The sequence below is a fragment of the Solanum stenotomum genome, chromosome 6, assembly GCF_019186545.1.
Source record: "Solanum stenotomum isolate F172 chromosome 6, ASM1918654v1, whole genome shotgun sequence".
Classification (NCBI taxonomy): Eukaryota; Viridiplantae; Streptophyta; class Magnoliopsida; order Solanales; family Solanaceae; genus Solanum; species Solanum stenotomum.
This window is the reverse complement of record NC_064287.1, coordinates 39,733,569-39,747,297: the sequence shown is the minus strand read 5'-3', so window position 1 is coordinate 39,747,297 and position 13,729 is coordinate 39,733,569. Positions and strand designations below refer to the sequence as shown.

The window sequence follows — 13,729 nt, the reverse complement described above, 5'->3', positions numbered from 1 at the left end:
CCCCACCCAACCCCTACCAGCACCCCCCCACGCCCAAAAAATTTTTTAATTTTGTTTTTAAAATATATTTTCAACTTTAAAATTTTATCTTTTCACCCCAAATATGATAACTGAAGCAGATTAAACAATAGGTAATACTAAGATCCAAGTATGTTCAGTTTTTATTCTAAGCCAAATAAATATTAGATATCATTAAACATGCAGAAAGGAAATCAAAGGTTTTATACTAAAGAAATATAATTTTTTTTATGAATACAAGGAGATTAATAAAAGCAAACATCGATCTGGTTGCTAGCGATGGAATGATCCGCCTAATCCTCCTCCTCCTGAGCAACAATAGCAATGGCCTTTGAAGATTTACTCTTCTTGTTAGGAAAAGCAAAATGTTGTGAATGTTTGGAATAACACCACCATTTGGAATCTTCCCATATCCAAGAAACAATGCATCATCAAACCTAATAGCTAACTGTATGTGCCTTAGAATGATCCGACTCTTTTTGTCATTCCTCGCTGCAATTTCAGCCAATTCAAGCTCCTACAAATAATCACACATATGTAAAATTTAGTTATCAAAAACCCTAAAAATTTGACAATTAAAAAAGAGAGAGAAGGAACTTGAGAAATTCAACTCAGCTGCAAGGTACTCAAGCACAACAACAAGGAGTACCGGATATCCGACACCAACACGTTTGGCATACTTCCCAACTTTGAGAAATCGGGAGATACGAGCCACTGGGAATCAGAGACCTGCTTTGTTGCTACGAGAACGGGACCTTATTTTAGCATTTGAACCAACACTTTACCTTTTACCGTCCATTGATCTTTTTCACTTCAAAAAGAAAAAATGTTTTGCTTTTTGATCGATAGAAACAAGAGACAAATGAAGCAGAAGAACTGAACTGTTGTGTGTGTATGTGAATTTCTAAAGCAATCTGATTTTGATATTTATAGCCCACATGAGTTATAACCCAGCAAATGAGAAGACAATCACAAGGATTGAGCTTGTACACCGTCGGATGAAAGAGCAAATTCCCATTGCTTGAGATCATGGGCAACAAGAACACCAATCACATCTTAATTAAAGATGATAAACAACATACCATATTTTTCTTTAATGAGATCCTGCTTTTGCATAAACGTGAATATTAAGAGAAAATTTTAGAAATAAGAAATGATTGCACAAATTTATCAAAAAAAAATTAAATTGTATAACGATGATTAACCGCATTTGAAAATGATAAAAGTATAAACTTTATTCTATACTAGCATAGCATTATTTGAAGGTTTAATTTTTATTCAACTAGAAAATAATTTTGTTTAATTATATGTGAATATAATTTTTGAGGTACCTTCTCAAATATTTTCTATATTTGATTTAATTTGTTCACGTATCAAGCAATTTTTTTCATAACAATATAAAACTTACTGTGTTTTACTTTTCATCGTTCATCCAACAATATAGTGAGAAGATAATCAAGATGCCCATGTTAGAAGATAAATTAGTGAGGTTCCTATTGAATATATAATACTACTATTTAATATGAAAAAAAGGAGATTTTAGAACTTATTTATCATGGATTACAAATATTTCATCTCTAATATTTTATTTATAGAAAAAATTTCATTTACATTACTCTAGATCTACTTACTAAAAGTATTTAACATGAAAGTTTAGAATAAATTGAAATTGTATTTCTAATTTGGGAAATTGTTAATAAAGCATTCTAAGAAAAATTTTCATTTACCGTACTTTAGATCTATCATGAAATTTCATATTAAGTTGAAATTCTATTTCAAATTTGGGAAATAGTTAATAAAGCTTGCTAAGAACACTTGAAAGGAAAAAAACTAAAACTATTATACAGATCAGGAAATGAATAACAATAGAAATAATAAATGATATGATAACTGAAGCAAATTAAACAATAGATAATACTAAGATCCAAGTATGTTGAGTTTTTATCCTAAGCCTGTCACGACCCGATTTCTCGAGTCATGATGACACCTACTATGCCCTACCAGTAGGTAAGCCAACCCGTAACCCAGAACATCAAGCAATGAGCGAAATGGCAGAAACTAGCGAAAACAATAATCTAAACAAGGACAACAAGGCGGAAGCAAACCAAAATGAATATATACAGAAATCCCTCCAAGAACCTGGAAGTCACTAGTACAGAGCTATTTAATAAAGAGTACAAGTCCCAAAAGTGGACCATAACAAAGCGTGTCTCAAAGGTAACAAGACTAGCTAAAACAAAAGAAGGAGACAAGACAAACCAAAAATGCCAAGTGCTCGCCTTCGTCTCCGAATCACAGCTGCAAAAGAAGGCAGAAACTAATCACCGCTGGTAACTGGTACTGGAACCTGCATCATGAAGTAGATGCAGAGTGTAGCATAAGTACCAAAATAACAGGTACACAGTAGGCATCACAGGCCGACTGAGCAGAAAGGGTAAAAATAATAAGAAAGGATAGAATCTAGACACAGAAAGGTCAAAGCAGAAATGAAAAGAAAGCACACGAGCATACCGGAAATAAACTAAGTACAACAAAACTAAACCTAACTGGACCCCCATAAGCCCAGAAGGTACACTCGTGCGCAAGTTTAAATAAAACCTGAACGGACCCCCATAAGCCCGACAGGTACACAAAATAACTAAGTCTAATGAGAAAGAAGAAAACCGAGCTCCCAGCCCAAAGTAACCAAGATAATCCATCAGACTCCACCAAATCAATAGTGCACTCCCATCCCAGCTAGAAAGAGTGACCCTAGGGGGCACCCAACCAAACAGTCCACTCCTAGCCCAGCTAGAAAGACGGACCCGTGAGTGAGGTAGATATCGCGAGTCGTCCTACCATGCAGTCAGCTCCCAGCCCAGCTACAAAGTGCGACCAGGGGAAACCCAGCCAGTAGCACACTCCCAGCCCAGCTAGAAAGAGAGGCACGGGGGAGATCACCGATATCACCGAATCTACCTAGCCAGTGATACGCTCCCAGCCTAGTTAGAAAGAACGACCCCGGGGGTGATGGTATCTCTAATAGGATCCAATCCAACAACAGCCACCATGGAACGCCGTCCACTTTAAGAAATCACAGAAAAGGCTCCAAGCCTATACTGTCTCAATCCCATACCTTTAGTGATGCACCAAACCTTCGAGAATGCGTCGGGAGTAGAGGGAGAAGATATAAAAGTGCAGCAAGCAGCGATAACGCCTAATCTAAGGCTCAAACTATCAGACTCAAGTCTGCTACTCCAGTCTACAAGGAGCTAAGTCATCCGAACGACGTCGGCAGAAAGTCAAGGCTTTCCAGCCCACACGGGTCATAAGTTTAAGGCAATGCTAGCCTAACCTAGACTAAGGACATCATGCTTACGATTAAGGATAAACAAGGCATACAACACATAGCATACAAGCATAAAATAGCATTTAGGACATAAGCATGCAACTCTACTAAACCGGTTAACATGATACCACACCCGAAATATGGCCAATCGATCCTAACATAAGGTATCTAACAAAGTAAAGTAGGAAAATGGTACCCACCCCCAATTCACTCTAATCGACATGATTTTACACAATTAATCTCAATCTAAAAGAAAGGAAGTCGTAGCCTACCTTAAGGCCGACTGCGCGCGCTCTTAATCACTTTGCCGGAGGTTTTCCTTCTCGAACGACCCTTGAACGCTGGCACTCTATCGAATATAGGATCACAATGTTAGTATGGTCGTTTAGACACCAAAATCACAACAAATGGAGACGAGTCAAATTTGGAGTCAAAATGGGAATCGTGGGCCCCGCACCGAACTATTAGGAACACAATTCGGGGCTCAAAACGTAACAAACCCAACATGCAAGGAAAACTCACATTTTAATCAACCTAAAAGAAAATATGCAGCAGTCTAAACTCAAAAGTTATGAGATTCGAAAGGTGCCCAGCACTCCTTGAACACTCTACGACAAAGCCACGATAATTCCCAACACGTGAGACTTCGAATCACTCAAAACCGAGCTAAAATGAGTGAGATATGACCAAAACAAGGATGCCAATAAACAAAAGCTCGAAAAAGGGCCTAACAATCAGGTTTATAACCAAATTTAGCTTGAATGATGTGCACCTGACAAATTCCAAACACTTTACAGCGAAGCGACCAAAAATACGAAGCTCCCGCACTTCAAATCGCCTAATTCGATTGAGAGATGAGAGAGTTATGAGTGTTTTAAGTTTGGAAAGGGTTGCTTATATTTTCTGCATTTATCGCGGATGTTTCTGCAATTTCTTTCCAAAACTTAAAACTCCGACGAGGTGCTCCGAACTCGTTCGGAACCCCGCGCACGCAAACGAGATATACAACCATATCAAATTTGATATTTCAGACTCAATGGCGCAGTCAAAATTTCCATAAGAGGTCATCTTGACAAAAAGTGGGTCCCACACTCAAATGCCATTTTAAGTCAAAAACCACAAAAGGGCTCATAAAAATATTGGAAACCTCGGGACCCAAAAGAAGTGTCAATCTAGACCAAACTCGACATTTCGGAGCTAACCGCACTGACATAATTCTAATCCGAGCATGTTTACTGCGAATGTTGACCAAAGTCAAACTTAGGCTTAAACTTTAAGTTAAAACGCCTAACCGCACTGATTCACACTGAAAACCTCGGGAGTCATGCCGACCATGCTACTAGCCTAAAATGACCCTTTCGAAGCTGATAGAATCATCAAAATTGGATTTTGATGTCATCTTCTTGAACTTTTGATCGAAAATGATTGTTCAAGATTCATAAGCTTCAAAAACACTAAAACTCGCACAAAAGTCAAACGAACGACCAGGTGACTAAACTGTCAGTCCCAGCAAGTCATGAATGACTTGGGGTCGCTACAGGAATGCTCTAAACGACACACCGAAGGCAAAACACAGAAATGACAAAGAGGGTTACTACAATATCCACTACTAAAAAGGACTTTTGTCCGCGAAAGTAAGGGTCAAGAAGTACCTGAATGCTCAAACAAGCTGAGAAACTGCCCTCGCATCTCCTACTCATTCTCCCAGGTAGCCTCCTCGACTGGACGATGCCTCCAACGGATCTTAACAACATGAATGGCTCTCGAGCGCAACCTCCTCACATCACTGGCTAGAATGGCAATTGGCTCGTCTACAAATGTCAACCGGTCATCCAACTCGATTGCATCATATTGGAGCACATGGGACTCATCAGGAACATACCGGCGCAACATCGAGACACAGAAACCGGGTGGATGGCTGAAAATGCTGGAGGTAGGGCCAACTCATAAGCAACCTCCCTAACTGTCCAGAGTATCTCAAAAGGCCCAATGTACCTGGGGCTAAGCTTGCCCCGCCTCCCAAACCTCATCATGCCCTTCATGGGCGACACACGGAGGAATACCTGATCTCCAACAGAGAGTCTCAAAGGTCGACGCCTCCGATCTGCATAACTTTGGTGCCTACTTTGAGCCGTCCTGAGTCTATCCTGAATCACTCTCACCTGGTCCAAAGCCTCCTGAATCAAATCTGTACCCTGTGGCCTAGGCTCTGTAGACTCAAACCAGCCCAACGAAGAGCGACAACGCCTACCATACAAGGCCTCAAACGGGGCTATCTGAATGCTAGAATGGTAGCTGTTGTTATACACAAACTCCGCCAAAGGCAAGAACTGGTCCCAATGACCAACAAACTCCAAAACACAAGCCCGCAACATGTCCTCAAGGACCTGAATAGTATGCTCCGACTGACCATCTGCTGCAGGTGAAAAGCTGTGCTAAGGTCAACCCGAGTGCCGAACTCATCTTGAAAGGTCCTCCAAAAGCTAGACGTGAATTGAGAACCCCGATATGATATAATAGAAACTGGCTCCCCATGATGTCGAACCACCTCCCGAATGTAGATATGAGCCAACCTCTCGGCGCTAAATGAAGACTGAACAGGAAGGAAATGTGCTGACTTGGTCAATCGATAGATGATAACCCAAATGCTATCAACACCTCTAGAAGTCTGCGGTAAGCCAGCCACAAAATCCATAGTAATGCGATCCCACTTCCACTTCAGAATGGGTAATCTCTGAAACTCACCCCCAGGCCTCAAATGCTCGGCCTTTACCAGCTGGCAGCACAAGCAACGGGAAACAAAGTCAGCAATATCTCTCCTCATGCCACTCCACTAGTAATGCTGCCTCAAATCACGATACATTTTCGTTGTGCCCGGATGGATAGAGTATCTAGACTCATGACCCTCATAAAGTATCAACTGTATCAAATCCCCAACTCTCGAAACACAGATGCAGCCGACGAATCTCAACACTCCATCAGGATCTAAGGTAGCCTGACCACCATCACCCGCTAATACTCGATCTCTAAGGGCCACCAAGGCCTTATCCTCAAACTGACAACCACAGATCCTATCAAGCAAAGAAGACTGAACTACCATATATGCCAAGACGCATCTAGAATATGAGATATCCAACCGAACCATGCTATTAGCTAAGAACTGAATGTCCAAAGCCAACGGTCGCTCCTCAATAGATAAGAAGGCTAGACTACCCATACTCACCTCCTTCTGGCTTAAGCCGTCCGCTACCACATTCACCTTGCCCGGATGATAGAGATTAGAGAGGTCGTAGTCCTTCACGAGTTCAATCCAACGACGCTACCTCGAATTAAGGTCACTCTGGCTCATGATGTACTGAAGACTCCTATGATCGGTATAGATCTCACATCGAACTTCGTACAAGTAGTGCCTCCAAATCTTAAGTGCAAAAACTACCGCCACCAACTCTAAGTCATGGGTGGGGCAGTTGCGCTCACGAATCTTAAGCTGCTTGACGCATAAGCAATAACTCGGCCCTGCTGCATCAATACACAACCCAAACCAACAACGGATGCGTCACAATAAACCGTGAATCCCTCGCCCTCTACTGGAAGGGTCAATATAAGAGCGGTGGTCAATAACTCCTTGAGCGTCAAAAAGCTCGCCTCACACTCCTCTGTCCAAACAAAGGGAACATCAACACAGGTTAACCAGGAGAGGTGCTGCCAAGGTAGAGAAACCCTCCACAAATCGTCTGTAGTAGCCTACTAGTCCGATGAAGCTTCGAATCTCAGTAACTGAGGTAGGCCTAGCCCAATCATGAAAAGTCTCAATCTTCGTCGGATTTACCATAATCCCCTCTTTGGATACAACGTGCCCCAAGAATGCTACAGAGTCTAACCAAAACTGGCACTTTGAGAACTTGGCATAAAGCCACTGATCTCTCAAAGTCTGGAGCACAACTCTCAAACAATACTAATGATCACCCCTACTCCGCGAGTATATCAAAATGTCATCAATGAAGACTATGACGAAGGAATCAAGATAAGGGCTGAACACGCGCGTCATCAAGTCCATAAAGGTAGCAGGGGCATTAGTCAACCCAAATGACATCACCAAGAACTCATAATGGCCATAACGGGTGCTAAATGCAGTCTTAGGGATGTTCGCTGCCCTAATCCTCAACTGGTGGTAATCGGACCTCAAATCAATCTTAGAGAACACTGAAGCTCCCTGTAGCTGGTCAAATAGGTCATCAATCCTAGGCAAAGGATATCGATTCTTCACTGTCACCTTATTCAACTGCCTATAGTCAATGCATATGCGCATCGTACCGTCCTTCTTCTTAACAAAAAGAACGGAAGCGCCCCAAGGTGATACACTAGGTCTGATAAATCCATTACCAAAGAGATCCTGAAGCTGAACACTGAGCTCCTTAAGCTCTGCAGGAGCCATCCGATATGGCGGAATAGAAATAGGTCGAGTACCCAGCTCAAGCTCAATCGAAAAATCAATATCACGCTCTGGGGTAGGCCAGGTAGGTCGGTAGGAAACACATCTAAGAAGTCACGAACAACAGGAATTGACTCAACCGAAGGGACCTCCCTACTCACATCATGCACAAAGGCCAAATATGATAAACATCCACTAGCCATTAGCTTCCTAGCCCGAATAAAAGAGATAACCCCAACTGGTGTGCTACCACGAGATCCCTGCCACACCACCGGAGGAATACCAGGAATGGCTAATGTAACGGTCTTAGAGAAGCAATCTAAAATAGTGTGATAAGGGGATAACCAGTCCATGCCCAGAATTATATCGAAATCAACCATGTCAAGCAATATAAAGTCAGCCCGAGTGTAACGCCCCTGGATAGTAACTAAGAAAGATCAAAATACCTGATCCACTACTAAAAACTCACCCACGGGGGTCGACATATGCAACAGCGCTACCAGAGGCTCATATCTCATACTCAAGCAAGAGGCATAGTAAACAGAAACATACGAAAAAGTAGAGCCAGGATCAAATAAAGCCAAGATGGGATGCTAGCATAAAAGAATCGTACCTGTGATCACATCGTCTGATGCCTCAGCCTCTGCCCTCGCTGGACCTGCATAAAAATAGGTATGTCTGCCTCTGCCCTGACCATCAAACCTACTACCTGACCTGCCTCCTCGGGGACCACCCCGTATACCTTAATGACCACCTCTACAGTCCCGACCCTGACCACGGCCTCTAGCTGGAGGTGCTGGTAAAGATGGGGGAGCTGCCTAAGGAGCGTGAGCAATCCGACTATGCTGAGGGTAGTCACTGGCCCAATGACCCATCTCACCACACTTATAGCAACCTTGTCGAGGACGACTCCTAGAAGAATGACCACCATGGCCTGAAGAACCTGACTGACACACCGCACGGCCCTGACTCGAACTGGCCTCGCTACGACCACCATCTGATGCCTAAAGAGAGGCCTGGGTAAGCCAGCTAGACTGACCCTATCGAAATTGTCGTCCAGTCCTATCATAATAATCCCTAGACCTGGGGCGGGAGTCACTGTAGCTACCCTCATGCCTAGCCCTCTTTTCGCTGCCCCCATGGGCCTCGCAACGAAGATGCTCTATATTACTGGCATGGTCAACTACGTCTAAAAAAGATTGACCCGCAGAAACTAAGGACTGGGTCTCAAGTTGAAGCTGTAATCTCAACCCACGAACAAAGCACCTAACTCTTTCCTCCCCTGTAGGCAATATCAACTCGGCATGACGGGAGAGCTCGTGGAACCTAGTCTCGTACTCTGCCACCGACATGGAGCCCTGCTCCAACCTGCAGAACTGATTCCTGAGGCGGTCTCTGACGCTACGAGGGATAAACTTGGCCAAGAAGGCCTTAGAAAACTCATCCCATGATACCGGTGGAGATCTAACTAGCCTGGTTTGAATGAATGTACGCCACCACTGCCTTGCTAGCCTATCTAGCTGGTAAGCAATGAAGTCGGCCCCTCTAGATTCCACTAGACTCAAAGTGCAAAGCCTCTCACGACAAGTAGTAAGAAACTCGTGGGCATTCTCACCCACAGCCCCAGAAAACCTCTGTGGTGTTAACCTGAGAAACATACCAAGCATTTTCTTGTCCTCAAGCGGCATAGGTATGTCCGCTGTCAAGAGCTGTACTCCCTCAGGTGGTACCTGGACCTGAGGTGCCCTCACTGTAGACTGATCCTGCGGTACTAGTGCTGGTGTAGGTAGGGCGGGTGGCTGCTGCATACCCCCAAGCACACCCAAGAGCTGAGCAATAGCTGCCTGGAGATCTGGAGTCAAAACTGGTCTGGGTGGCGGCTGGGTTGGCCCCGGCCCCACCGACTGATCTAGTATATGAGGTGCTTGAGGGTCCGTTACTGGCTCTGGATCCTCCTCTCTCTCCTAGGCTAGTGCTGCGGCCCTGTCTCGACCTCGGGGTCGGCGTCTACCCCAAGCAGGGGATCTATCTGCAGGCCCGGGTGTATCACCCCTAGCTGCACCACCTCGCGAGTGAACCATCCTGCGAAAGAGTGAAACAAGTGAGATTTCAAGGAACCAATAAGACACTCGCTGCACGAAGTGAAACAAAAGAGGAAATCTTTCTGAAGACATCCTGTAACCTCGCGAAGATAAGTTACGAACTTCTCCGCACCGATCCGCAGGACTCTACTAGACGTTAGCTCTGTACAAGTGAGATCGGTGAACCTGGGGCTCTGATACCAACTTGTCACAACCTGATTTCTCAAGTCATAATGGCATCTACTATGCTTTACTAGTAGGTAAGCCAACCCGTAACCCAGAACATCAAACAATGAACGAAAGGGTAGAAACTAGCGAAAATAATAATCTAAACAAGGACAACAAGGCGGAAGCAAACCAAAATAAATATATACAAAAATCCCTCCCAGAACCTCGAAGTCACTACAACAGAGCTATCTAATAAAGAGTCCAAGTCCCAAAAGTAGACCATAACAAAACGTGTCTCAAAGGCAACAAAACTAGCTAAAACAAAAGAAGGAGATAAGACAAACCCAAATTGCCAAGTGCTCGCCCTTGTCTCCGAATCACAGCTGCAAAAGAAGGCTGAAACTAATCACCGCTGGTAACTGTACTGGGACCTGCATCACAAAGTAGATGTATAGTGTAGCATGAGTACCAAAACAACATGTACTCAGTAGGTATCACAGGCCGACTGAGCAGAAAGGGTAAAAACAATAAGAAATGATAGAATCTAGACACAGAAAGGTCAAAGCGGAAATGAAAAGAAATCATACGAGGATACTAGAAATAAACTAAGTATAACTAAACTAAACCTAACTGAACCCCCATAAGCCCAGAAGGTACACTCGTGCGCAAGTTTAAATAAAACCTGAACGGACCCCCATAAGCCCGACAGGTACACATAATAACTAAGTCTAATGAGTAAGAAGAAAATCGAGCTCCCAGCCCAAAGTAACCACGATAATCCATCAGACTCCACCAAGACAATAGTGCACTCCTAGCCCAGCTAGAAAGAGTGACCCTAAGGGGCACCCAACCAAACAATCCACTCCCAGCCCAGGTAGAAAGACGGACCCGTGAGTGAGGTAGATATTTCGAGTCGTCCTACCATGCAGTTAGCTCCCAGCCCAGCTAGAAAGAGCGACTCGGGGACACCACACTCCCAGCTTAGCTAGAAAGAGAGGCCGGGGGGCGATCGCCGATATCACCGAGTCTACCAATCCAGCGATAGGCTCCCAGCCCGGCTAGAAAGAACGACCCCGTGGGTCATGGTATCTCTAATAGGATCTAATCCAACAACAGCCACCATGGAACGCCGTCCACTCTAAGAAATCACAGAAAAGGCTCCAAGCCTATACTATCTCAATCCCACACCTTTAGTGATGCACCAAACCTTCGAGAACGCGTCGGGACTAAAGGGAGAAGATACAGAAGTGCAGCAAGCAGCGATAACGCCTAATCTAAGGCTCAAACTATTAGACTCAAGTCTGCTACTCCAGCCTATAAGGAGCTAAGTCATCCGAACGATGTCGGTAGAAAGTCAAGGCTATCCAGCCCACATGGGTCATAAGTCTAAGGCAATGCTAGCCTAACCTAGACTAAGGACATCATACTTACGGTTAAGGATAAACAAGGAATACAACACATTTCATACAAGCATACAGTAGCATTTAGCACATAAGCATTCAACTCTACTAAACCGGTTAACATGATACTACACTCGAAATATGGCCAATCGATCCTAACATAAGGTATCTAATCAAAGTAAAGAAGGAAACTGGTACCCACCCCCAATTCACTCCATTCAACATGCTTTTATACAATTAAGCTCAATCTGAAAGAAAGGAAGCCGTAGCCTACCGTAAGGCTGACTGCGCGCGCTCCAAATCACTTTGCCGGAGCTTTTCCTTCCTAAACGACCCTTGAACGCTGCCACTCTATCGAATATAGGATCACAACGTTAGTACGGTCGTTTAAACACAAAAATCACAACAAACGGAGACGGGTCAAATTTGGAGTCAAAACGGGAATCGTGGGACCCGCACCGAACTGTTCGGATTTGACTCCATCAAGACACCCAAAACACTACCCCGAACTTGTGTTCCAAAATGGAACACAATTCGGGGCTCAAAACGCAGCAAAACCCAACATGCAACGAAAAATCACATTTTAATCAACTTAAAAGAAAATATGCAGCGGTCTAAACTCAAAAGTTATGAGAATCGAAAGGTGCCCAACACTCTTTGAATACTCTACGACAAAGCCACAACAATTCCCAACACGTGAGACTCCAAATCACTCAAAACCGAGCTAAGATGAGTGAAGTATGACCAAAACAAGAATGCCAAAAATAAAAGCTCGAAAAAGGGCCTAACAGCCAGCTTTATAACCAAATTTACCTCGAATGACGCGCACTCGACAACTTTCGAACACTCTACAGCGAAGCCACCAAAAATTCGAAGCTCCCGCACTTCGAATCGCCTAATTCGGTTGAGAGATGAGAGAGTTATGAGTGTTATAAGTTTGGAAAGGGTTGCTTATATCTTCTGCATTTATAGCAGATTTTTCTACAATTTCTTTCCAAAACTTAAAACTCCGATGGGGTGCTCCGAACTCGTTCGGAACCCCGTGCACGAAAACGAGATATACAACCATACCAAATTCAATATTCCGGACTCAATGACGCAGTCGAAATTTCCATAAGAGGTCATCTTGACAAAAAGTGGGTCCCACACTCAAATGCCATTTTAAGTCAAAAACCACAAAAGGGCTCGAAAAAATATTAGAAACCTTGGGACACAAAATTAGGGTCAATCTAGACCAGACTCGACATTCCGGAGCTAACCGCGCTGACAAAATTTTAATCCGAGCGTGTTTACTCAGAATGTTGACTAAAGTCAAACTTAGGCTTAAACTTAAAGTTAAAACGCCTAATCGCACCGATTCACACTAAAAATCTCGGGAGTCATGCCGACCATGCTACTAGCCTAAAATGACCCTTCTGGAGTTGATAGAATCGTAAAAATTGGATTCTGATGTCACCTTCTTTAACTTTTGATTGAAAATGATCATTCAAGGTTCTTAAGCTCCAAAAACTCTAAAACTCGCACAAAAGTCAAACGAATGACCAGGTGACCGAACTATCAATCCCATCAAGTCATAAATGACTTGGGGTCACTACAGAAATGCTTTAAACAAAACACCAAAGGCAAAATACAGAAATGACCTGAAGTGTCATTACAAATCCATATAAATATCATATGTTATTAAACTTGCAAAAAGGAAATCAAAGGTTTTATACTATAGAATTATAAAATTTTCTATGAATACAAGGAAAGTAACAAAAGCAAACATCGTGATGGTAGAAATGGAATGACCAGTCTAATCCTCCTCCTCCTGAGAAATAGTAACAACGACCTTTGAAGTATTAGTCTTGTTGTTAGGCAGAAAAATATTGTGAATTCTTTGAATAACACCACCATTCGGAATGGTCATATCTCTAAGAAATTGATTGAGCTCTTTATCAAACCTAATAGCTAGTTGAATGTGCCTTGGAATGATCCGAGTCTTTTTGTCATTCCTCACTGCAATTCCAGCCCATTCAAGCACCTACAAATAATCACACATATGTGAAATTTAGTACTCACAAACTCTAGAAATTTGACATATAAAAAAAAAGAGAGAGAAGGAACTTGAGAAATTCACCTCAGCTGCAAGGTACTCAAGCACAAAAGCAAGGAATATCAGTGCTCCGGCACCAACACATTTGGCATACTTCCCAACTTTGAGGAATCGGGCAATACGAGCCACTAGAAATTGGAGGCCAGCTTTGCTGCTATGAAATCTTCTTTTAGCATTTGAACTAAGATTTTTCCCTTTACCGGCCAT

General features: G+C 43.2%; 1 protein-coding gene and 1 pseudogene across 1 annotated transcript; both read right to left on the bottom strand.

Moving 5' to 3' along the window:
- Positions 1-11,551, bottom strand: part of LOC125868739 (uncharacterized) — a 12,762-nt pseudogene extending 1,211 nt beyond the window's left edge.
- A 1,671-nt stretch (positions 11,552-13,222) lies between these two features.
- LOC125868738 (uncharacterized) lies at positions 13,223-13,729 on the bottom strand. Its single transcript, XM_049549316.1, has 2 exons — positions 13,547-13,729; positions 13,223-13,450 (listed from the first exon to the last, which is right to left on the bottom strand). The coding sequence occupies exons 1-2, from the start codon at positions 13,727-13,729 to the stop codon at positions 13,223-13,225; spliced, it is 411 nt and encodes a 136-aa protein (XP_049405273.1).

Excerpts from the sequence above, each read along its gene's own strand:
- LOC125868738 (XM_049549316.1), bottom strand. The coding sequence starts at position 13,729 with ATGGCCGGTAAAGGGAAAAATCTTAGTTCAAATGCTAAAAGAAGATTT. Across the intron at positions 13,451-13,546 it reads TTGAGTACCTTGCAGCTGAG|GTGCTTGAATGGGCTGGAAT; the intron begins GTGAATTTCTCA and ends GATTATTTGTAG.